Source organism: Rana temporaria, chromosome 5, assembly GCF_905171775.1.
Source record: "Rana temporaria chromosome 5, aRanTem1.1, whole genome shotgun sequence".
Taxonomy (NCBI): domain Eukaryota; kingdom Metazoa; phylum Chordata; class Amphibia; order Anura; family Ranidae; genus Rana; species Rana temporaria.
The window spans coordinates 359,474,535-359,499,282 of record NC_053493.1 but is presented as its reverse complement, the minus strand read 5'-3'; the positions used below and the strand labels follow the sequence as shown (position 1 = coordinate 359,499,282).

Genomic DNA, 24,748 nt, shown 5'->3' with positions numbered 1-24,748 from the left:
CCAGCCAGTGGAGGTGATGCTTACAGAGCAGCCTTGAATGTCAAGTCAGGGACTGATCAGGCCAGTGGGGTGAAGCTCGAGTAGTATCTTGAGTGCCAAGCTAGGGACCCAGCAGAAAGGCAGGGGGGCACTTGAGGAAGATACTACAGCGAAGATTGGAGGAGCTCAATGGATTCAGTGGCAGAGAATCGTCTAGTCCAGTGAGAAAGACTGGGAGCTCAGTGAGCTGAAGAACTACAAGAAGTGATTGTAGTAGAAGTGAAAGAACTGTTACATTTGTGTTAGGAACTGTTAAAGACCGTTGCCATAGGAGACAGCATTCCTACACATGCAGATGTGGGGTCTGGCTGAATGCCTTTCCCTGCATGGCTGTCCTCCTGTTGAAGTCTGAGTCTGCCAATTAATCTTGCAACTACCTAAGGATGTCCTGGCCCTAACCCCCCCCCCCCCCAAAGTTCTATTAAGAAATATAAAAAACTTTTGCATTCAAGAAGTGTCTGGTGCCCAATGACTTTAACTACTTTGCACCCACTATGCCTCATAACCCACCATATACAGAAGGATGTCGGCCATCTCTGGCCCCGGAGGTTCTCATTAGACCAAAGGAGGCCCGGGACCTTGCTACGTCTGGATGCCACATCTTAGAGCTATTGTGCCATACTCAGACAGCTTACTACACTGTGACATCTTGGACATAGAGGGTATCTGTGACCGCTACAGATCATGCTCTGTATGCAAATGCCTCCATTTTTCATATGTACTACCTATGTTAACCTTTCTATGATTTTGTAATAAAGTTGGTATACTTACCTTTTAACTTAGGCCTCATACACACGATCGGTTAAACAGAGGACAACGGTCTGAAGGACCGTTTTTATCGGTCAAAACCGATCATGTGTGGGCCCCATAGGTTATTTAACCATAGGTTAAAAAAAAGCCAACTTGCTTTAAATTTAACCAATGGATTCCTAACCGATAGGTCAAAACCGATCGTTAGTAGGCACGACCATCGGTTAAAAATCCACGCATGCTCAGAATCAAGTCGACGCATGCTTGGAAGCATTGAACCTTGTTTTTTTCAGCACGTCGTTGTGTTTTACGTCACCGCGTCCTGACACGATCGGTTATTTAACCTATGGTGTGTAGGCGTGACGGACCATCAGTCAGCTTCATCGGTTAACCTATGACAACGGTCCTTCAGATCGTTGTCCTCTGGTTAACCTATCATGTGTACAAGACTTTACTCAGTTTTTTTGGTACACGGGTGGGGTGTTCCTTTTTGGCTTTATTATGATGCTGGCAAAACACCAATAATACCACTTACCCTATCTTTATATTACATATCTATATACATACACATGTAAAATTTCCCACCCCTTCTTCATTTACCACATGTGGTGCACCAAGATACTATACTATAACGATACTATTGATACAAAAAAATCACTGGCGCTCAATGGGAAATAACTAATATCCCATGAAATACTTGAAACCCTCGTATGGGCTGAGAACAGTCCGTGCTGCAGAGATCCGGATACCCTGAAGTACCACAAATACACATATAACGATACTATAACATCAGAGATCAGCCAAAGCTTCCCCACTACCTCCATAACCTGTCACATTGATTCCCTCATGTCCCATACAAACTATTCTCCAGATATTACCAATGTCCTGAGGCACTGCTACTCTTCTTAGGTGAACAGCCAACTTCTAACACTGAATTGTAAGATACCAATAAGAAGCGGGCAGGGTGGAGGGATGGGCATGACATTTCGCCTTTCAAGAACATCTTTTATAAATGAGAAAAACTCAATTACTTTGTCTTTAATGCCTTCCTCCTTGGCAGCGTTACTTACGCCTGGAACAAAGTTTGGTCTGTATGCTAAATTCCTTCTTAATGTTGTCACTGTTTGGACAATGAAGGATCCTTTAAGCCTTCTGAGAACTTGTGAAAAGAACATCAATTTTCTCCTTTTTTAACTAAGATGTTTATTGTATATTTCATATAAAAAATTCCTATGTTATAAATTAGCGTATAACTGTGGGTGTCTGGGTTGCTCTACGAACATGTGTCTGCGGCTAGCTATGCCTCCGTGTCCAACTCCTTATACAGATCTCGGAGTTTGTTAAACTTGGGTCCCCATTCACAGAGGTAGTCATAATTCAAGTCTTCATCAATACTGGAAGAGGTCAGAGAACTGAGACTCCCAGCCAATGAGCCATCACCTTCTGTGGCATACATATGGAGGACCTCAGGAGGTTGTTTTTTTTGGTCATTATCTGCAGCCTTAACTATTTGTGAAACATATTTCTGAAAGCTGGGGTTGCTGGTCTCAGCTTTAGTCTGTTCACGATAAACTGTTCCTCTCGATGCACCAGCACCATGTAGACGGCGAGGAGCGCGACACAAGTTCAAAGTGGAGGGGACATTTGAGGTAGAATATAACTGATGAGCATTTACTTTGACTGTCTTTTTCACTTTCTGAGGGTTGTATCCATTCTGTAAATGAAAAAAACAAACAAAAAACAGTAGGTTAATTATGTCAAATGTTTACTTTGTGATAATTAAAGAAACGTAAAACACAAAAAATAATAAAACAGCTACATAAAAAATATGTAGGCACCTAGAGGAGACTACACATAACTGCAGAAAACTATTATGCCGCGTACACACGATCATTTTTTCGGCATACAGTTTTCCAACTTCATCATTAAAACGACGTTGCCCACACACCATCGTTAAAAAAAATGCTCTAGCAAAGCGCGGTGACGTACAACACGTACGACAGCACTATAAAGGGGAATTTCAATTCGGATGACGCCACCCTTTGGGCTGCTTTAGCTGATTCCATATTAGTAAAAGACGATTTGCGCTTTTCTGTCTCTTACAGCGTGATGAATGTGCTTACTCCATTACGAACGGTAGTTTTACCAGATCGAGCGCTCCCATCTCATAACTTGCTCCTGGGCATGCGTGGGTTTTTAACGTCGCTTTAGCCCACACACGATCATTTTTTACAACCCGAAAAACCACATCGTTTAAAACGTCGTTAAAAAATGCAGCATGCTCGAAAAAAAAATTGTCGTTTTTCAAAAGCCGAAAAATGATGTGAAGCCCACACACGACCATTTTAAATGACGTTTTTTAAAAACGTTGTTTTTTACATGTCGAAAAATGATCGTGTGTACGTGGCATAATTCCCTTTACGAAACAAATGCACAGCCATTTTTGTAGGCAAAGCTCTGGCTCTTCCAGGTTTTGTCAGAGTTTACTGCTACCCACATTCCTATACATTTTTATGAACCCTCTATGCTTGGCAGCTTATGGCCAGCCAGTAGAAATATACAGCAGGCAGGCATTGCCAAAACGTTGCCTGCCTGCCATGAAGGCGACTACATGTTATATATGTAGAAGAACATAGTTTGCAGTATATGCATAATGCAATCTATAGTGCAATATTCTCCCTGCACTCAACTACCCTCCTATTATGTTTTATCAGCATTATTGCATGTGAGTAGGTGGTCAACTTCAGCAATATAATGCTTTTATTTATTCAATGGGTAAATCTAGAGGAAATTTACAAGTACGATGAGTGCCTTTTAAAAGGGTGAAGGATGGAACTGGACAGGTATACAGTATAACAATTATAAATGGTCCCATCAATCATCATATATCTCCCTATAACCAGGGGTCAAGTCCTGGGGAAAAAAGTGTGGGAACTCCCACCCACGATCCACTCCCCCACCAAAGAAAAAAATGATACGCTCATATGCATAATTACTAAACCGCATGTTTTTTTTTTTTCTTCATTGCCGAGGTCTGCCACGGGTTATCGCGGGATTTCGAAAGAAGCAAGTTCTTTCTAAATCCCGCAAAAACTCGTGGCAGACCTCCGCAATGTCTCCTGGGAACAATGACAAAAGTTCCCAGGAGACATTGCGGCATCGAGGAAGTGACGGAATACCCGCACACTACCTGATGAATCCATATACAGGAAGCGGCCAGTAACATAAAGCATTACCAAGGCCTGCCCCTGACAGTGACTCGAGCTGAGCATCGCCGCTTAGTGAAGGATTGGCTCGGGCGGCTCGGATGCTCTCGGCTGCTCTAGTCCTGCAAAGGGAACTGAGTTCTTGCTGTGAAAAAAGTGCAGGAACTCCGTTCCCACGCGTTCCCGCAGGACTTGAGCCCTGCCTATAACCTTATTTTAAACACATGGAAGTTTCTCAGTTCTCAAAATACTTCAACAACAAAGGTTCCCCACCATAGCCTGTTACTCAGGAAAGTCCTACAAAACCATGACAAAAGATGTTATTCTCTTGCAGTTAGACTCACCAGTTGTTAAAATAAGAAGTCTCACTTCAAATTTTATTGATGTGTTCTGTTCCATAGGGGACAAAGTATATGCAGTACGTTATGCCCCCTGTTTACAGATGGCTGTGAGGGTGGACAGGGCACCCATCCTCCCTTCATGGTTCTCTAACAAAGCAGCTAGCAGAGAGGTGGCTGCTTTGACGAACAGTATGTTTCTTCGCCTCCAAGCACCTGCCCAAGACAAGTGTCTCACAGGAGGATGACAAGTGCTAGGAGAGGAAGTAAAAGGCAATTTCCTTGATAGCTGCTTTGTTGAACAGCCATGGAGGAGGGAGAGGTGCTCCATCTGACCTCACAGCTTGCCTAAGGCCTCGTACACACGATAGGTTAACCAGAGGACAACGGTCTGATCGTGTGTGGGCCCCATAGGTTATATAACCATAGGTTAAAAAAAAGCCAACTTGTTTTAAAATTAACCTATGGATTGGTAACCGATAGGTCAAAACCGATCGTTAGTAGGCACAACCATCGGTTAAAAATCCACGCATGCTCAGAATCAAGTCGAGGCATGCTTGGAAGCATTGAACTTTGTTTTTTTCAGCACGTCGTTGTGTTTTACGTCACCGTGTTCTGACACGATCGGTTATTTAACCTATGGTGTGTAGGCGCGACGGACCATCAGTCAGCTTCATCGGTTAACCTATAACAACGGTCCTTCAGACCGTTGTCCTCTGGTTAACCTATCGTGTGTACGAGGCTTTAGAGATCACATAGGAAGATGGGACAAACGTACTACATGTACTTTTCCCCCTGTGTAACAGAACACATAATTAATCTAATTAATCTTTATATATGCAGAATCTGAGGGGGAAATATGACATAACTTTAGCAGGAAAAAGGTACTGGGGATTTTGGTTGGGATATTAGGTAATATATGGATCAACACAGCAACAACCATATGCCTTGCATTGCCTTCCTCTGGATTATCTGTGGGTATAGGATTGTGTGTAGCACCCTCTAGTATGCTAAGTGTGAAAGATAGTTATTTTTTTGTCAGTGTAGGCACATTTATGCAGGCTTGGCTAGTAGCCAAGCTTCCTTGTTTTGTTTCTTGGGTTGGCAGAAATCCAGGGAGAGCTACATGACTCACAGGCAGCATCTCTAAGACCTCCCACTTATTTCCAGAAACCTTCTGGAAAGATAAGAGGAGAGGTGAGGTGGAGCCGCCTGGAGTATTCTGAGGGCCCTGACCAATCCCCAACTTGGATTGGCAGGGGGCAGGCTTCCTCAAATATTCTCCAGTTCAGGCCAGCTGGGGCAGATTTGTTTGGGTGGAAGCTGGATAAGGAGTGTTGGGCTGTTGTGGCCTTTGAGTGAGCTCCCCAGTCTGGTGGGGGGGGGGGACTTCGGCCTGGGCTTGGGTGCAGATGGGACCTTCCTACAACCAATGGAGGTGTCCTGGACAGGAGGCATGGGAGCAAGGAGAAGACAGCAGGAGAACACTGCCAGTTAAGACTCCAAGACGAACAGCAAGGTGCAGCCAAGATGGCTGCTGAGTGACACACAGTCAGGAGGACTGGAAGGCACGACTGAGAGGTCTGGGTGCAAGCAGTCTGGGATGGGTGCAGAGCCAGCAAGGAGGACTGTGGTGGCACGGGCAGTGGAAAGAGGCAGCTGCAGCCAGGAGGGCAGGCAGGGACTGAAGAGGTGGTACTGGGATCAGTGGCCACGTTGGACAGCTAGCACTAGGACTACCCTTTTTGCTACACCATAGGGGCCCACGGTCCCTGCCTGCAAAGGGCATTTTGCTTTGGGCCTGGCTGGGCCAATGTCAGGCCTCAACTACAGTCCTAGCTGGTCCCAGGGAGCGATAGTCTGCAATCAATTGAATGTGCTAAGGAAAAGAGGAAGTTGTATATACCAGAGGTGTATATAGTTCTCAGTCCCTATATTGCTTTTACAATCAAATGGGCATCCCATATCTACCTTATCCCCATCAAAGTTACAATCTCCTAAATAAAATAACAAAAACAAAGTACAAGGAACATTTCTTGACCACTGTATGTCTGAAGATTTATGTGCCTGGCTGTGCAGGGTGAGATGGGAACCACAACTACCAGCAGCCCCTACGGGGATACCGCTACATGTGCATTTTACATGTGTGTTTCGTCATTATCAGTTATGCAGTGTGGAATAGCCCAGTCTCTGCCAGCATTCATTGATCATGTGGACTGAATTAGCTCCACCTCTGCTCGCACAATCTATCATGCTCACGGTTGGAGGTGTGCTCACCTTGTCATTCAGATCACACAGTTCAGGCTTGGTTGGCTGTCAAGGGGTGGAGCCACAGCAAAAACATGAAAAATGGCTGTCTGCAGAGACCGGTACACGTGCATTTTCAGTGGATATTGTGGGAAAACTGCTCCTCTGAAACATAAAAGAAAGTCATACCCTGGTTGTCTTGGGAGATGCATTTTAAAAACACAGATGTCTTGTTTTGAGGTAGACAATATTTCAAAATGATGAGTATAAATGTACTGATAGACAAAGCAATGGCTACTTACAATAACTCTTGTGCCTTTGTTGTTTATTGCTCCGCTTAGTCTGTCTGTTTTCTTCCAGCGCTGAAAATGACAGCACAGTGACTCTTTTTTTCTTTGCAGCATTTTAAAGGAAAATGTTATATATCACTACAGATTAATAGCTAGATTCAGGATGGCGAGCGCATACTTGCGGCGGCGTAGCTTAAGGCATTTAAGCTACGCCGCCGTAAGTTAGCGAGGCAAGTACATGATTCACAATGTACTTGCCTGCTAAGTTACGGCGGCGTAGCCTAAAGCGGGCGGGCGTAAGGGCGCATAATTAAAATTTGTCTGAGGGGGCGTGTTTTATGATAATGAGGCTTGACCCGACGCGATTGACGATTTTTTTAACTGCGCATGCGCCGTGCGCCTACATTTCCCAGTGTGCATTGCGACTAAGTCCGCCGCACGGGCCTATTGATTTTGACGTGGACGTAAACAACGTAAATCCCTATTCACGGACGACTTACGCAAACGACGTAACATTTTTGAATTTTGGCACGGGAACAGCGGCCATACTTAACATTACTATTCCATCTATTTGATGGAATAACTTTAGGCCTGCTAATGCGTTACATAAACGGCGTATCTGTACTGCGTCGGCCGGGCGTACGTTCGTGAATAGGCGTATCTACTGATTTACATATTCTACGCCGACCGCAATGAAAGCGCCACCTAGCGGCCAGCCTAAAAATTACACTTTAGGATACGAGGGTGTAAGACACTTACGCCGCTCGTATCTGAGCCTAATTTAAGCGTATCTGGTTACCAGAATACGCTTAAATTAGCGCTGACGCAAATTATGACTTAGGCTGGCGTATCTACTGATACGCCAGCCTAAGTCTCTCTGAATCTGGCTATTTGACACCGTTTAGTGGGTTCCTCCACCCTGCTGCACTATTCTTGGCTTATTTATCACTTGAAATAGGTGATACCATCGCTTGACAACCATTCTGATTGTTAAACTGACAACCCTACTGTTCTCATCATTTTTTATATATATATATATATATATATATATATATATATATATATATTGAAAGTGAAAGTACGCTTCATCTGAGCACCACAAACCAAAAATGCTATTTAATTCATTTTTAATATTCAAAGAAAACTCACCCATCCATCCATGTCTCCATGCTTTATTTTGTTGAGAAATCACTTTGGCCATGGCTATATTGAGTAATGGCAAATGGTTCATGTTGCATTTATTTCCTGGCCATCTGCCCTTAGCTCAGGCATGCAAGCAGGAGAGGATGTGCTTGACTGAAAAAGCCCCCCCTCTCCCCTTAAGACTCCTGAGATGTATAACATAATTTGCCTAGGCATAGAAAATACAAAGTAACTTAAAAGAGAAGGCTACTTTCACACTGGGACGTTGCGCCGTCGGTGGTAAAGCGCCGCTTTACCATCATTTTTGCGGCGCTATTTGGCCGATAGCGGCCAAAAAAGGGTTGAAACCACCCGCAAAGCGGCGCTGCCCATAGATTTTAATTGGCAGGGGCGCTTTAGGAGCGGTGTATACACACCGCTCCTACAGTGCCTCAAAGATGCGTCTGGCTCACTCCAGGCTTTCACACTGGAGTGAGAGAAGAGGCTCCTTCAGGGTGCTTTACAGGTGTCATTTTTAGCATTATAGTGCCTGCAAAGTGCCTCGGTGTGAAAGTAGCCTAAGGGTTTTTAATTTTAGGAATCATACTTACCTCATTGGATGCAGCATCACTCGTTATATCTGCAAACCAGTGGCGGTGTGTCCATAATGGGCGCACGCCCCCTCTCTCCTGCCACCTCTTTCTCACCATAGATTCATGCATTGCATGAATCTATCTATGGTCGCCGTAGGCTCTAATAGGTGTCCAAAATGGTGAACAGCGGGCACCATGCTGGGTGCCTGCTGTTTGCTCAGCGTTGTGTTAGGAAAGCGAAAAAATCAATTTCCTAACACTGACCCGCCTCTCAGCCAATCAGGTGTTCGGGTTTGTTACCTGATTGGCTGAAACAACAGGCGCTGTGATTGGACGCCTGATAGAGAGGACGGGAGAAAACATCAAGGAGCGTGGACGTGGAGGACGCCACCGTGACACGCTGTGAGACAGGTAGTGCAATACACATTGGTAGCAATTGATGGGGCACAGTAGCTCCAATTGATGGGCAGACTGGCAGCCAATGATGGGGCACAGTAGTGGCAATTGATGGGCACAGTAGCGGCAATTGATGGGCACAGTAGAGGCAATTGATGGGCACAGTAGCGACAATTGATGGGCACAGTAGCGGCAATTGATGGGGCACAGTAGCTCCAATTGATGGGCAGACTGGCAGCCAATGATGGGGCACAGTAGCGGCAATTGATGGGCACAGTAGCGGCAATTGATGGGCACAGTAGAGGCAATTGATGGGCACAGTGGCAGCAATTGATGGGGCACAGTGGCAGCAATTGATGGGGCACAGTGGCAGCAATTGATGGGGCACAGTGGCAGCAATTGATGGGCACAGTGGCAGCAATTGATGGGGCACAGTGGCAGCAATTGATGGGGCACAGTGGCAGCAATTGATGGGGCACAGTGGCAGCAATTGATGGGCACAGTGGCAGCAATTGATGGGCACAGTGGCAGCAATTGATGGGTACAGTGGCTGCATTTGATGGCACAGTGGCTGCATTTGATGGCACAGTGGCTGCATTTGATGGCACAGTGGCGGCAATTGATGGGCACAGTGGCGGCAATTGATGGGCACAGTGGCGGCAATTGATGGGCACAGTGGCGGCAATTGATGGGCACAGTGGCGGCAATTGATGGGCACAGTGGCAGCAATTGATGGGGCACAGTGGCAGCACTTGATGGGCACAGTGGCAGCAATTTATGGGCACAGTGGCAGCAATTGATGGGTACAGGGGCTGCATTTCATGGCACAGTGGCTGCGCTTGATGGGCACAGTGGCGGCAATTGATGGGCACAGTAGTTGCGTTTGATGGGCACAGTAGTTGTGTTTGATGGGCACAGTGACTGCAATTGATGTTTTTTATTTCAGTTTGTTTGCGCCCCCCCAAAAAAATTGAGCACCAGCCACCACTGCTGCAGACCGCAAACTGCCTCCTCTGTGAATATGTTGGTACATTTTGAATAAAATATTTAAGTTCCAAGTTATTGAATCAGCTTATGCCCAGATGATCTGTGACCGTATTAAAGGATGTTATTCCTCGCATTAAAATTTTACTTTACTGTCAGAGGCAATATCGTTTCAAAAACCAAAATCAGGAATTCAAGCCAAGAGACTATGTAATACTGTGTACCTGTCCTCTACCCTCCTTGTTATAATTCAACACGTTCCCTCTGATATCTTCCCAGCTTTCATGTTCTGCAGGAATGTGATAAACTCCACCTTTCCGAAACTTCGATCTTCCCCACTGACTCCATACCGTGTAGGAGACCAACAAGGCTGCAACAAAAACAGCAGTCCAATCTTAAATAAAGTCAGAATATTGATCCAAATACTACAGATTACTGCTGCATCTTACATGAAGGTGGAATAAAAATCTAGTTCAGATAAAAAGGGATGAGTGCTTCTTTTCAGGTTACTTTGTTTCAGATGAAGATTAAAGGAGATGTATGGCCAAAGCTCCATACTACAGATGACAGAAGTGCACTTAGTTCTGCACTCCTCTGACCCATATTCAGCAGACAGAGGGCTGAAGCCCATTGTAGAAGAACTGGCTACTAGTGCTTCAGGTCTCTAGAAGTTAACAAAAGCCAGGGAGCTCCTGCAGAGCTACACCAGGCAACAAATTAAATCTGTGAATGTTTTCCAGGAATTAATATAAATGTACTAAACAGAGTCTGCCCAATTTACCATAATCTTACTGAATATAATTTGTTACAGTCGGAGTCAGAAGTCTTTGATGGTGCTTGTGGGCTGCAGGCGATTGTCAATTGGTTCTGTTCTGTACACACTTCATCTATTACAACTACAGAGGACAGAGAAGCACTTCACCCTTACATGTTTAAAATCAGATCCAATCCAACTGAATACTATAGGGAATTTAGATATAGCGCACAACTGTAAGGTTTGCAGTGTACCATATAAAAATAAAGAAAAAAGGGGGGCAGTTATAGCCCATAGGTCAGGGCACAATGAACAGTGGAGAGTATACAAAATGATTACAATGTTTATTTAGAACAGTACATGGTGCATAAAGGACATTTGAGAGAATTAAAAAAAGCATATATATAAAATACATGATAAAGAGTGAGCCCCTGTGTGTCAACATGTTTCGCTGTCCCCTTCAGAAAGAGGAGGAAACATTGATAAAAAAAATTTACAACAGGAAACCCGCTGGATTTTCAATCAAAGAGCCACATATGCGCCAGGCTTGAATTCAGCCCTGTCCTTTAAACCATTTCTATGAATAAACAGTTTTGCTCTCTCCAGGGTAGATCACTGAATTCTCTGTATATATATATATATAATGGATAATGTGTTATGCCTATGCATGCCATCTAGTGGATTGTTTTAAGAACTACATATCAGATTGTTGGTAAATAGACAAATGGTCAACATATGAACTTTTGTCTGAGTTTTTAATTCTCCCTTTTGGAGGACAAGATATTGGATTGTGTATCCAATCAATCTATCTATATACTGTACAGTTTTTCTTGCTGATATTGCAGATTGTTATATACTATGCTACACATTTTTTCTCTTATGATTGATACAAGGCGTTGACTGTCATTCTTTGCCAGCAGACAGCAGTCATATTTGTATGACAGTAGGCATTAGGGAGCACTGGGTGGCGCTGCCTGAGCGTCAACTGTCTAGTTAGGGAAGCTGTTGATCCTGCTGCTGAGGATGGGAACACTTTCCCATCCACACCGATTGCGGCGCATGCGCGGTACGGCCGTTACTGGCCCGTCTGCGCATGTGCGGCCAGTCTGGATCCAAAGGAAGTGATGTCAGGGGTCAATCTGACCCTTCACTTCTGGGTCGCCCTGGATATTTAACCGCCGGCGTGTGGAGAGAATACACACACACCGGAGAGACAGAGGCATACGAGCACCCAGGCGGGAGCACGTTTGGAGCTACTGAATATCAAGGTATGGATACACAGGACATTTATGTCCTCCTTTACCTCTATGTGTGGCGCTTATACGATAGGTACCCATCAGTGTTGATAGAGCCTATTAAATCCTGGTCTTCCACCCTCCTCTCCCCGCTGTTTGACTTTCAAGTCCCATAGGGGAGAATCTATACTTTGGACTAATTGTTCCATGAAATCTTACATATTCATTACATAGTGAAGGAGTATCCGGCTTACTGAACGTATTTTGCTCTGTGACTCAACACTGATGCCCTATCTAGCTCCACACATTAATAGATATCAATCCTGCCCTTATGCTCCATATACTTGAATAAGAATATGTATATACAGGACCTGGGATTGCTATCACCATTAAAACTCACATGTTTTCTTGGTTCCCTAGGGGATTTATTGCCCCACGGTCCCGCTTCCATCATTTGCCCCTAACTAGAGGATATGCGGTTCAATATGGAATACTAGGTAGGTAATATGTATTTATTTTTTCTTCCCCTTTTTCCTTTGTTATCAACAATGAGAAAATAATTGTACAGTTATTGAACGTCCTTTATAGGTATTTTGCTGATTAACGCCAGCAATCCTATTTATATATATATATGTATGCGTCAGCATTCATGTATATACATATACAATTCTTACCATATCTTATCATTACCATTATAGATTTCAATATACCACCTATCAATATCTGAATACCACCAGGGGGAAACAGCTTCACTCTAAACTCTGCAGGTCTGACTCCCGCAGGGGGCCTTAGTTGTAGCTCAGGCGAGCCTCTGCCCTATGGTTTTTTCCATCTCCCCCAATTTAGGCCTCATGTGTCTTTGCTGACAAAGTCTGCTAGTCTACAGTCGCTGGTGAGCATTTATATATACATTTATGATGTATTAATATAAGTACAAATTATGTAATTTCTTATGTTCTATGCCCGGAAAATATTATATGTAACTAATTTGTTTTTCTTACATATTAATAGATGAGGATGTAATTTAGATGAATGCGGCGCCCAGAAGACACAATTTCTTGCGAAACATGTCGGCGACTAGCATCAAGTTCATCTAATCACTACTAGCATCTCTTCTGTAACAGGGCAACAAGTGATTTTATTCATTGTGTTTTATTTTTATATATTTATAATAAATTGTTACTTTTTCTATACAATGTTCTATATTGAATTATTAGCTCACCTATCCCTGACACGACACACCACAAAGTCCTATATCACTGATGTGGTCTAAACACCCACTCAGTTTGTCTTTGCTCTAATATTCTTACATGTTTAAAATCAGATCCAATCCAACTGAATACTATAGGGAATTTAGATATAGCGCACAACTGTAAGGTTTGCAGAGTACCATATAAAAATAAAGCAAAAAGGGGGGCAGTGATAGCCCACAGGTCGGACTTTAAGGGCACAATGAACAGTGGAGAGTATACAAAATGATTACAATGTTTATTTAGAACAGTACATGGTGCATAAAGGACATTTGAGAGAATTAAAAAAAGCATATATATATAAAATACATGATAAAGAGTGAGCCCCTGTGTGTCAACATGTTTCGCTGTCTAGCTTCGTCAGGACACATTCAGGAATCATTGGGAAAGAGAACAGGTATCACTTGTGGAAAGAAGGAGTCCGAATTGGATAGTCTTACCCATGGGATAGTCTTACCCATACTCTCCATTGTGCCCTTAAATTGGATGTAACCCCCCCCCCCAAAAAAAATATTATTTTTTGATGTCACAATGTAGAGAATAAGATTTCCTACCATCTGTACCCAGTCTTGCCACACAGAGTTAATCCAGCTCTGAGCAATCCTCTTTTATTGTTCAGTGAAAAACAGACTTCCAGAAAAAAACCTGTCTAAATAAAAAGTCCTTTCCGTCCCCTTGCTTCGAGTGACAGGGTTTTTACATATCTCGTGCACTAGCTTGGACACATGCACATTCCTGGATGTTTATCATAATATGGGGGGTGATTCACAGTTCATTGTGAGAGGTAATGTATGTCACTTGAAGCAAGGGGACGGAAAGGACTTTTTTATTTAGACAGGTTTTTATCTGGAAGTCTGTTAATTTTCACTGAACAATAAAAGAGGATTGCTCAGAGCTGGATTAACTCTGTGTGGCAAGACTGGGCACAGATGATAGGAAATCTTATTCTCTACATTGTGACATTAAAAAAATAAAGATTTTTGGGTTTACATCCACTTTAAAGTCTGACCTGTGACTTTCATGCGGATGTGGCCATGTGAGTGCAGAGTACCTTCACTTCAAACCACTGGTGTCTATTGAAATCTGAGATCAATGTTCGGTGGGCTTCACCTTTAATATTGTGCCTCAAAAAATATAAACCCTAATTTACATTAAATATACACTTATATGTGCACGGCAGGATTACACCAACATACAGTCCTTTTTACCAACTTCCATTTTATATACCATTTTCCAGATACGTGTATAACTAAAGGCAAAACCGTTTTTTTCGTTTTGGATAGACTGGAGAGGGATTAGAACGCTTGTCAGTTTTTATTGCTTTCTGTGTCCCTGTTATGGAGATTCACCCTCTCTATTTATCCTATGTTTACTAGGGTTGTCCCGATACCGATACCGAGTATTTGCGGGAGTACTTGTACTCCCGCAAATACCCCTGATGCCTAAATAGAATACTTGCCCGCCGCCGCAGCCGTCACCGCCACCTTATATCGCAAATCCCAACATTACAGGCACCTTTAGTTTGAATAGCTGTTTTGCCCACCGCGCCGTGTATAGACTCTCCCCCTTGGACGGATCTGTCCAATCCCGAGCAAGGGGGAGTGTCCTTTACACGGCGTGGCAGGGAAAACAGCTATTCAAACGAAAGCTGCATGTAATGTTCGCCGCACAGTGATTAACGCGGCGGCGGCATCATCATTAGGTATGGGGGACATGGCTGCATATGTTTGGGGACATGGCTGGATATATGTGGGGGGACATGGCTGCATATATGGGGGACATGGCTGCAATATGTGGGGGGACATGGCTGCAATATGTGGGGGGACATGGCTGCATATGTGGGGGGACATGGCTGCATATATGTGGGGGGACATGGCTGCATTTATGTGGGGGGACATGGCTGCATTTATGTGGGGGGACATGGCTGCATTTATGTGGGGGGACATGGCTGCATTTATGTGGGGGGACATGGCTGCAATATGTGGGGGGACATGGCTGCATATATGTGGGGGGACATGGCTGCAATATGTTTGGGGACATGGCTGGATATATGTGGGGGGACATGGCTGCATATGTGGGGGACATGGCTGCATATATGTGGGGGACATGGCTGCATATATGTGGGGGACATGGCTGCATATATGTGGGGGACATGGCTGCATATGTTTGGGAACATGGCTGCATATGGGGGGGACATGGCTTTATATGGGGGGGACATGGCTGCATATGGGGGGGACATGGCTGCATATGGGGGGGACATGGCTGCATTTGTGGGGGGGACATGGCTGCATTTGTGGGGGGACATGGCTGCATTTGGGGACACATTTAAAAAAAAGTATCAGTATTTGGTATCGGCGAGTACATAAAAAAAAGTATCAGTACTTGTACTCAGTCCTAAAAAAGTGGTATCGGGACAACCCTACTGTTTACCATTATCATTGAAAGTAAAAGAAAATCCCAAACTTTGGGTTGTCCCCACAAAAATAATAGAGGAGAAATCTTCCAATGGGCACACTTGTTCTGTTGACCTGGGGGTCCCTAGAGAATTTCCTCATTTTGTTGGGATTTTCGCTCACTTCCTGTTTGGCTGTGGGACAGGAAGTGAAGGGAAATCACAGCAAAGGGACACAAATGACAAAAAAATAAAAAATAAATCTGACAGCAGTTATATCCCCTCCTTGCTCTAACCAAAATGGAAAACAAAGTTTTGCCTATAGTTCTACTTTAACAATGTGAAAATAAGGAAAAAGAAGCAAGATCTTACCTATGAAGATCAGAAGACACATGCTGATGGCTAAAATGGATCCTGAGCTCAGTCCAACAATCTTCCCAGTTCTGGCCTGGATGGTCTCGCAGACCCGACCCTTGAAGCCTTTTTTGCACTGGCAGATATACTTGTGCTGGGACTGAGCTACACAATTGCCCCCGTTCCGACAGATCCATTTCATACAAGGTGATGGGTGACAGTCCTTCTGTCCTGTTACATTATTCATCACTCCAACTTTATCTGTTGGGCACCTAAACCAGAGAAACACGTACTGCATATTTGACAAAAGCATTAAGAGAATTACAGTATCATTACATAGATATGTCCAAGATGATCTTCAGTCATTGGGTAACTATTGGTTGGAAACAGAACCCAAATGGATATGCAATTCTTGAAAATTCTACCATCTTTTTTTTCAGTGCCTCTGTGATAGAATGGTTGACTCATTCATTTAGCAAGTGTTTTTCTGTAAGATCTATGTGGCATCTTGGCCTGTTACTGTAAAGCCAGGGAGTAAACCCCTATTAATGGAACCTGACATTAAAGAATAGGGATGAGCCGAACACCTCCCCATTCGGTTCACACCAGAACCTTCGAACGGACCGAACGTCTTTGAGAACCCCGGTCTTGCCCCAGGGAACATGTATCAATGGAAAAAAAGTTTTAAAAACTGTTGTTTTTTCAGGAGCAGTGATTTTAAAGCGGAGGTTCACCCATAGAGAACACATTTTCCCCTTAGCTTCATGCTCGTTTTGTCTAGGGGAATCGGCTAGTTGTTTTAAAATATGACCTGTACTTACCGTTTACGAGATGCATCTTCTCCGCCACTTCCGGGTATGGGCTGCGGGACTGGGCGTTCCTATTTTGATTGACAGTCTTCCGAGAGGCTTCCGACGGTCGCATCCATCTCGTCACTATTTTCCGAAAGAAGCCGAACGTCGGTGCGCAGGCGCAGTATAGAGCCGCACCGACGTTCGGCTTCTTTCAGCTACGAGTGACGCGATGGATGCGACCGTCGGAAGCCTCTCGGAAGACTGTCAATCAAGAAGAAACGCCCAGTCCCGCAGCCCATGCCCGGAAGCCGACGGAGAAGATGCATCTCGAAAACGGGTAAGTACGGCTCATATTTTAAAACAAATAGCCGATTCCCCTAGACAAAACGAGCATGAAGCTAAGGGGAAAAGATAAAAAAAAACGAATTGGGTGAACTCCCGCTTTAATGATTCTTGAATTAAAAAAAAAAATGTATAAATTAAAAATTCCTTTAAATATTGTACCTGCTGGGTGTCTAAAGTATGCCTGTGAAAACGTCTTTGAGAACTCGGGTCTTGCCCCAGGGAACATGTATCAATGGAAAAAAAGTTTTAAAAACTGTAGTTTTTTTCAGGACTCCTGAAAAAACTACAGTTTTTAAAACTTTTTTTCCATTGTACATGTTTTTTTTTTATTTAAACATCATTAAAATCACTGCTCCTGAATCTTTAGCTGCAAACTACAGAGCACACGGCCAGTACACACCAAGTAGCTTTAGGTGCAAACTACAGAGGACACAGGCAATAAACCACGTAAGAATACTGCAGCTAGCAGAATCACCTGCCTGCCAGTAAATTAGGAAGAACTGATCTAGCTAAACTATACAGTGTATAAATATATGTACAACACCTGGGATGTATATATATCCTCTACACACTGTAACATTAACTGACTAGCCTACCTGCCTGCCTGTCCTCTCTCTGTCCTCTGTTAACTGCCGCAACACACTACACAAGGCCGACCTGCAGGCGGCCTTTTATAGTGTGGGGCGTGTACTAAACCCCCTGAGCCATAATTGGCCAAAGCCACCCTGGCTTTGGCCAATTATGGCTCTCCGTTTTTTGCAAGCTGTGATTGGCCAATCATGCGGGTCATAGTGCATGCTTGGCCAATCATCAGCCAGCGATGCCGCAGTGAATTATGGTCTGTGAAACGTAACTCGAATTTGGCGTGAACGACCCGTTTTGTTCGTATTTCGATGAACGATCGAACATACGATGTTCGAGTCAAACATGAGTTTGACTCGAATACAAAGCTCATCCCTATTAAAGAACTCCATAAAGTATCAACAAAAGGGACAGTAGGTTTTTATATGTATTATGTTAATAACTTACCTTAGTGCTATCCCTTCTGGGATGCAACATTATTACCATTAGCTGTCTGCTTCTGATCCCTGCTCATTAAATGTTGTAGAAAAATCTCAGGAAGGACAGCATACAGGTAAGTACAATAAACTCACTACCCTACATTCCGCAGTCCTTTTTTGAGCAAAGTCTATTTAATTTGCTAAATCAGCTACTTATAGCAAAATTTAAACTTGCTTATTGTTGTTCATATATATTTTTTTCTGAGCCTCCTCTTTATACAGCAGCCCCCTAGCCCACTGCCTGCCTCAACTTTTGTGGTGCCCCCATGCCTGCCGGGACATATGCAGTCCTACTGCAGGCTCCACTATGTGCAAGTTTGTGTTTATAACTGCAAACTTACATGCAGACATTGCCAGCAGCACACGCAGAGACAGCGAAAGGGACGCTCTTCTCCCTCTTTATAGCAGCTGCTTAGTCAGCAAGACTTTGGTTCTTTGTCCCTCTCAGAATGGATGCATGTAAAGCCCTGTACACGCGATCGGTTAGTCTGATGAAAACGGACCGATGGACAAACCGATCGCGTGTGGGCCCCATCGGTTTGTTTTCCATCGGTGAAAAAAAATAGAACGTGTTTCACATTTTTCCTATGGATAAAAAAACGATAGAAAAAACGATCGTCTGTGTGGAAGTCCATCGGTCAAAAATCCATGCATGCTCAGAATCAAGTCGACGCATGCTCGGAAGCATTGAACTTCATTTTTCTCAGCACGTCATAGTGTTTTACGTCACTGCGTTTGGACCGCGTCTGATTTTTGACCGATGGTGTGTAGGCAAGACTGATGAAAGTCAGCTTCATCGAATATCCAATGAAAAAATCCATTGGATTAGATTCCATCAGATATCCAATCGTGTGTACAGGGCTTAAGTTTGTAGTTCTAAATGGGAGGGTGCACATAAAGAGACTCCAGCAGGTCTCCATCAGACCTGGCAGGCGGAGGGAGAACCAACATACCTGGTGTCAGGTTGCATGACCAGGAAGCTGTATGAGAAAGAAGCTCAGAGGAGGAAAACTATAAAAACAACAGCCAGAGTATGTAAGTTCTGCTATTAGCAGGATAAAAAAATTAGCGCAAGGGATGTAACTTGCGTTCAATGCGATGTGTCCTTTTGTGTTACACTATGTGATTTATTATTGCTCTTTAAGCTCTGTTCCCTTCTGTCTAGCTGAACTGTCTCTCCCACCGTAGTTCTGTATATTTCCCTCCACTTCCTGTCTTTCACTCATTTGCTCAGTATCTCGGCCATGCTGTAACATCTTTCGGCTTACAACACCAACGTTTTTCTATCTATGAATATCCATCATTAAACGGAACATTCGAATAGGATTAATCGTCTGTCTCTCTAACAGTGAGTTTATTCATTGAGTTAAGCCGTCTGAATTGATGCAAGGGTTAAATAGAACACCAGGTCGTGTAAGCCCTACAGGAAGCTGGAAGATAACGTTCATGGCCTTGTAGTTAAAGCGGGATTCCACCCGCAATTTTTTTTTTTAAAGTCAGCAGCTACTAACAGTGTAGCTGCTGACGTTTAATAAGGACACTTACCTGTCCTAGTCGCCCGCGATGTCGCTCCCCTGATGGCGATCGCTGGCGATCGCTCGGTCCTGGCGCCTCCATCCTTACTAAGGGAAACAAGTAATGAAGCCTTACGGCTTCACTGTCCGTTTCCTACTGCGCATGCGCGACTCGCACATCGCTTTGTGAATGAGCGGCTGCCTCCTGGGATACACACAGTTCCCAGAAGGCAGCACGGCTCATTCACAAGAAGACACATCGACGTAGGACGAGCCAGAAGATCCACCACGGTGGAAGAAGAGGCAGAAGAGCTAATTCCGCATAGCAACCGCCCTTTCAGGTGAGTATAACATTTTTTTTTTTTTTTATTATTATTTTAAGATTTTTAGGGCTAAAAAAAAACAGGTGGAACTCCACTTTAAGTCAGAACATGTCCCTTATGCTGCTTTGTCCTGGTTACGCTCAAGAATGTATGAATATGCCAACCTTTCTGACCAGCTTCTCCATTTAAAAGTTGGTACTACAGCTTCATCAAAGGTGGAAGATTTCTGCTAAATCGGCACAGCAGCACAAGGGACACATCACTTTGCATGTAAGTAACATATCTTGTGCTGATTTTTTTCTTAAAGCAGAGGTCCCACTAAAAAAAAAATATTAAAAGCCAGCTGCTACAAATACAGCAGCTGCTGACTTTTAATAAATGAACACTTACCTGTGCATGGTGCCCGCGATGTCGGCAGCTGAAACCGAGCAATCGCTCAGCTCTCGGCTGCCCCCACCGCCATCCTCGTTGAGGGAATCAGGAAATGAAGCGCTGCGACTTCACTTCCTGGTTCCCTACTGTGTATGCGTGAGTCCTGCTGTGCGTCTTTACTGTACCGCTGTGTTCTGGGAGCTGTATGTTTCCCAGAAGACAGCGGGAGTACAGAGTAGGCACAGGAAGTGGCGTAGATCACCAAGGTGATCTATGTCAGAAAGTGGGAGCAAATACCTGTATTAGACAGGTATCTGCTCCCCCCTCCCCCTGAAAGGTGCCAAATGTGACACACCGGAGGGGGGGGGGGGGGAGGCTTCCAAAAAGTGGAAGTCCCATTTTTAGGTGGAACTCCACTTTAAGTAAACTTGGGCTTTTAATACCACCGAAAGAAATCCCCATCTGTCTATTAATTATATAAACTAAATTTGGGTACACTACTGCATTACCAAGTAATTGTCAGTCAAACACAACACTGAAAACTGAAAAATGTCTCGGAAGGGAAGGGGGTAGAGAAGAGACGCTTGAGAGGGATATGATTTGAACTTACAAATACCATACTGGTGACCCCACAATAGGGTTAAAACTTTTTTGCGGAAGGGAGTTTAACAAGACAGATGGCCACTCATTAAAATGAGAAGAAAAGACTTAAACTACGTAGAGGGTTCTTTACTGTAAGAGCGGCAAGGATGTGGAATTCCTTTCCACAGTCGGTGGTCTCAGCGGGGGTTTCAAGAAACTATTAGATAAGCACCCTTGGTGAGAGCAATTGTCACTCCAAATCAATCATATACCATGAGTGAAAAAGAAGAGCACAAAACCTCGCTGAAATGATAATGGTTGAAATTGCAAAAGAAACGATGATACAAAGTCCATTTACCAAAAAAACGCATTAGCATAAAAAAGTCTCTAAAATCATTGTAATTCCTGTGCGTTGTTATACTCCTGAAGTGTCCACACAAAGATCTTCACATACAGGTCTCCCTTAGGAGTTCTACTCACCAGATGCCTATGGTGTAATCAGCCTTGAGAACTCCTGTGATCCTGCTGGGCTCCTTCAAATGGTATGCCTAGGATGTATCCTGGAAGACTCTAAATATCTTTCCTCCTATTACCAGCGTCTCTCGGTGGAGTGGATGGGTAATCAAGGGCAGAGTATGATCATGGAAAATAAGCATAGGAAAGAAACATAGTGTGATACTGCTTTTTATTCAAACCAAGCCCCTCACAAAATGTTATGCTTACAATGTAATAGAAAAATACAGGCACATCAGATGTTAGGACTATTAGCTCACGTAGCTATGTTGCTTGTCAGCTCAGCTCCAGCTGACAAGTTGCTCGTTCTATACAACTGCTGTCTGTATGGGTGTAGACTCGTCGTGTAGCCACGCCCTGACGCGTTTCGGGATTGGTTCCCGTCTTCAGAGGGCGTAGCTACACAACGCTGTGTAGCTACGCCCTCTGAAGACGGGAACCAATCCCGAAACGCGTCAGGGCGTGGCTACACGACGAGTCTACACCCATACAGACAGCAGTTGTATAGAACGAGCAACTTGTCAGCTGGAGCTGAGCTGACAAGCAACATAGCTACGTGAGCTAATAGTCCTAACATCTGATGTGCCTGTATTTTTCTATTACATTGTAAGCATAACATTTTGTGAGGGGCTTGGTTTGAATAAAAAGCAGTATCACACTATGTTTCTTTCCTATGCTTATTTTCCATGATCATACTCTGCCCTTGATTACCCATCCACTCCACCGAGAGACGCTGGTAATAGGAGGAAAGATATTTAGAGTCTTCCAGGATACATCCTAGGCATACCATTTGAAGGAGCCCAGCAGGATCACAGGAGTTCTCAAGGCTGATTACACCATAGGCATCTGGTGAGTAGAACTCCTAAGGGAGACCTGTATGTGAAGATCTTTGTGTGGACACTTCAGGAGTATAACAACGCACAGGAATTACAATGATTTTAGAGACTTTTTTATGCTAATGCATTTTTTTGGTAAATGGACTTTGTATCATCGTTTCTTTTGCAATTTCAACCATTATCATTTCAGTGAGGTTTTGTGCTCTTCTTTTTCACTCATGGTATATGATTGATTTGGAGTGACAATTGCTCTCACCAAGGGTGAATATCTATCACCATAAGCAGAGGGGTAATTTTAGATTTTTTTCTTTTACCTAAGCGCTGTTAGTGTTTCCATATAGAGACACCTTTCCTAATTTCTAGCATTTCTTTTATAATAGCTGCTATTCTGCCAAAAACTACCACTTCACATATCTTAGTAGATATCACACTATATCCATAGAGCGCTTGGATCAGTACTATCTTCGGATAAATTCTGATATTTTTTATATATTAGATAAGCACGTGAACAACCGCAACATACAGGGATATACAATGTAATTCTGACATATAATCACACACATAGGTTGGACTTGATGGACTTGTGTCCTTTTTCAACCTCACCTACTATGTAACCATGTGTAACATGCTGGTATTGCGGTGGTTAATAAACCTTTTTCTATAAAAAATGTATACTTGTAAATAAATGTGAGCAATATACCGGAGAGCTTTCAGCAGCATAGGAGCTTCATCTAAGCTCCATCAATCAGAGAATAAGTGGGGGTTCAAGAGTAGTAAACCCTGCTTCTTACCATTGTGTCATCACCAAATAGGTTAGTGCCTAGTATTGTACCTGCATTCATGTTTTCTCCATAAATCAATACAGTTGAGGTGAGAGGGGCAGGGCTGGTTCCTGCAGACATCCGAGTGGCATCCATTGCTGATACCCTGCGAGCTGACAACAGAGCTGTGCTCATTACCTTCTCCATCCAACGGCAGTACAAGACCATTGACACGCACATCCCGTAAACATCCTGTGCACAATTAACAGAGCCCATTAAAGTTTTTCTCTCTTAGATCATGCAGACAAATATTCATTAAAGAATGTTAAAGTTGTAGCTCAATCTGCAGATAAGAACATCCTGTTCCCCCTTCTGCAGATTATAAAATGTAAGCAAACTTCTGGCTACTTTACAAGCAAAGCTAAAGATAACACAAGCTTTAGAGAAACTTTGGGTTATAAGGATGAGAATTTAGCTCTCATTCACATTGGCGCACATCCCTGTACAGCGTGAAGATCCCTTTGATTACTTCTCTTTCCTAGTGCTGAGCTGCATGCAGGCAGCCCATGGACAGTTCATAGTCCCCAATGGAGAGTCCGTGCATCCAGGACCATGCACTTGTCAATGTGTACCTGTCAGTGGCAGCCCGTCCATAGGGGGCGCCCGGGCCCCCTACGGGGGGTGCGTTCCTTGGATAAGACTGACGGCCGTCTCAGCCAATCAGGTTCACCGATTCTGGTTATCGGTAACCTGATTGGCTGAAGCGTCATCGAGGGCGGGAGAGGACATCGAGGGACGTGAAAGCAGAAAGGTAAGTGCATTTTACAGGTCACAGCTGCGACAATGGGCACAGAGGCAACAAAGGGCACAGTGGCATGGCATCAATGGGTACAGTGGTGACAAAGGGCACAGTGGCGACAAAGGGCACAGTGGCAACAATGGGCACAGTGGCGACAATTAAAGGGCACAGTGGCGACAATTTAGGGGCACAGTGGCTGCGTTTGATGGCATGGCACATTGGCGACAATTGAGGGGCACAGTGGCTGCGTTTGATGGCATGGCACAATGACTGCGTTTGATGGCATTGCACAGTGACTGCGTTTGATGGCATGGCACAGTGACTGCGTTTGATGGCATAGTGACTGCATTTGATGGCATGGCACAGTGGTGATAATTGATGGCACAGTGGCTGCGTTTGATGGCATGGCACAGTGGTGACAATTGATGGCACAGTGGCTGCGTTTGATGGCATGGCACAGTGGTGACAATTGATAGCACAGTGGCTGCGTTTAATGGCATGGCACAGTGGTGACAATTGATGGCACAGTGGCTGCGTTTGATGGCATGGCACAGTGGTGACAATTGATGGCACAGTGGCTGTGTTTGATGGCATGGCACAGTGGTGACAATTGATAGCACAGTGGCTGCGTTTAATGGCATGGCACAGTGGTGATAATTGATGGCACAGTGGCTGTGTTTGATGGCATGGCACAGTGGTGACAATTGATGGCACAGTGGCTGTGTTTGATGGCATGGCACAGTGGTGACAATTGATGGCACAGTGGCTGCGTTTGATGGCATGGCACAGTGGTGACAATTGATGGCACAGTGGCTGCATTTGATGGGCACAGTGAGGCTGCAATTTATTTTTATTTTTTTCCGCCCCCCCAAAAATTCTGAGCACCAGCCGCCACTGG

At 44.1% G+C, this 24,748-nt stretch overlaps 1 protein-coding gene across 1 annotated transcript in view; it reads right to left on the bottom strand.

Annotated features, from left to right (window-relative positions):
• Positions 1–1,940: 1,940 nt before the first annotated feature.
• LOC120941356 (neural-cadherin-like) overlaps positions 1,941–24,748 on the bottom strand; it is a 140,901-nt gene continuing 118,093 nt past the window's right edge. The window contains exons 30-34 of the mRNA XM_040354693.1: positions 23,123–23,303; positions 15,969–16,222; positions 10,190–10,335; positions 6,883–6,942; positions 1,941–2,503 (exon numbers count right to left, since the gene is read on the bottom strand). Coding sequence (XP_040210627.1) covers positions 2,087–2,503; positions 6,883–6,942; positions 10,190–10,335; positions 15,969–16,222; positions 23,123–23,303 — 1,058 coding nt within the window. The 3' untranslated portion in view covers positions 1,941–2,086. The remainder of the gene's footprint in view (positions 2,504–6,882; positions 6,943–10,189; positions 10,336–15,968; positions 16,223–23,122; positions 23,304–24,748) is intronic.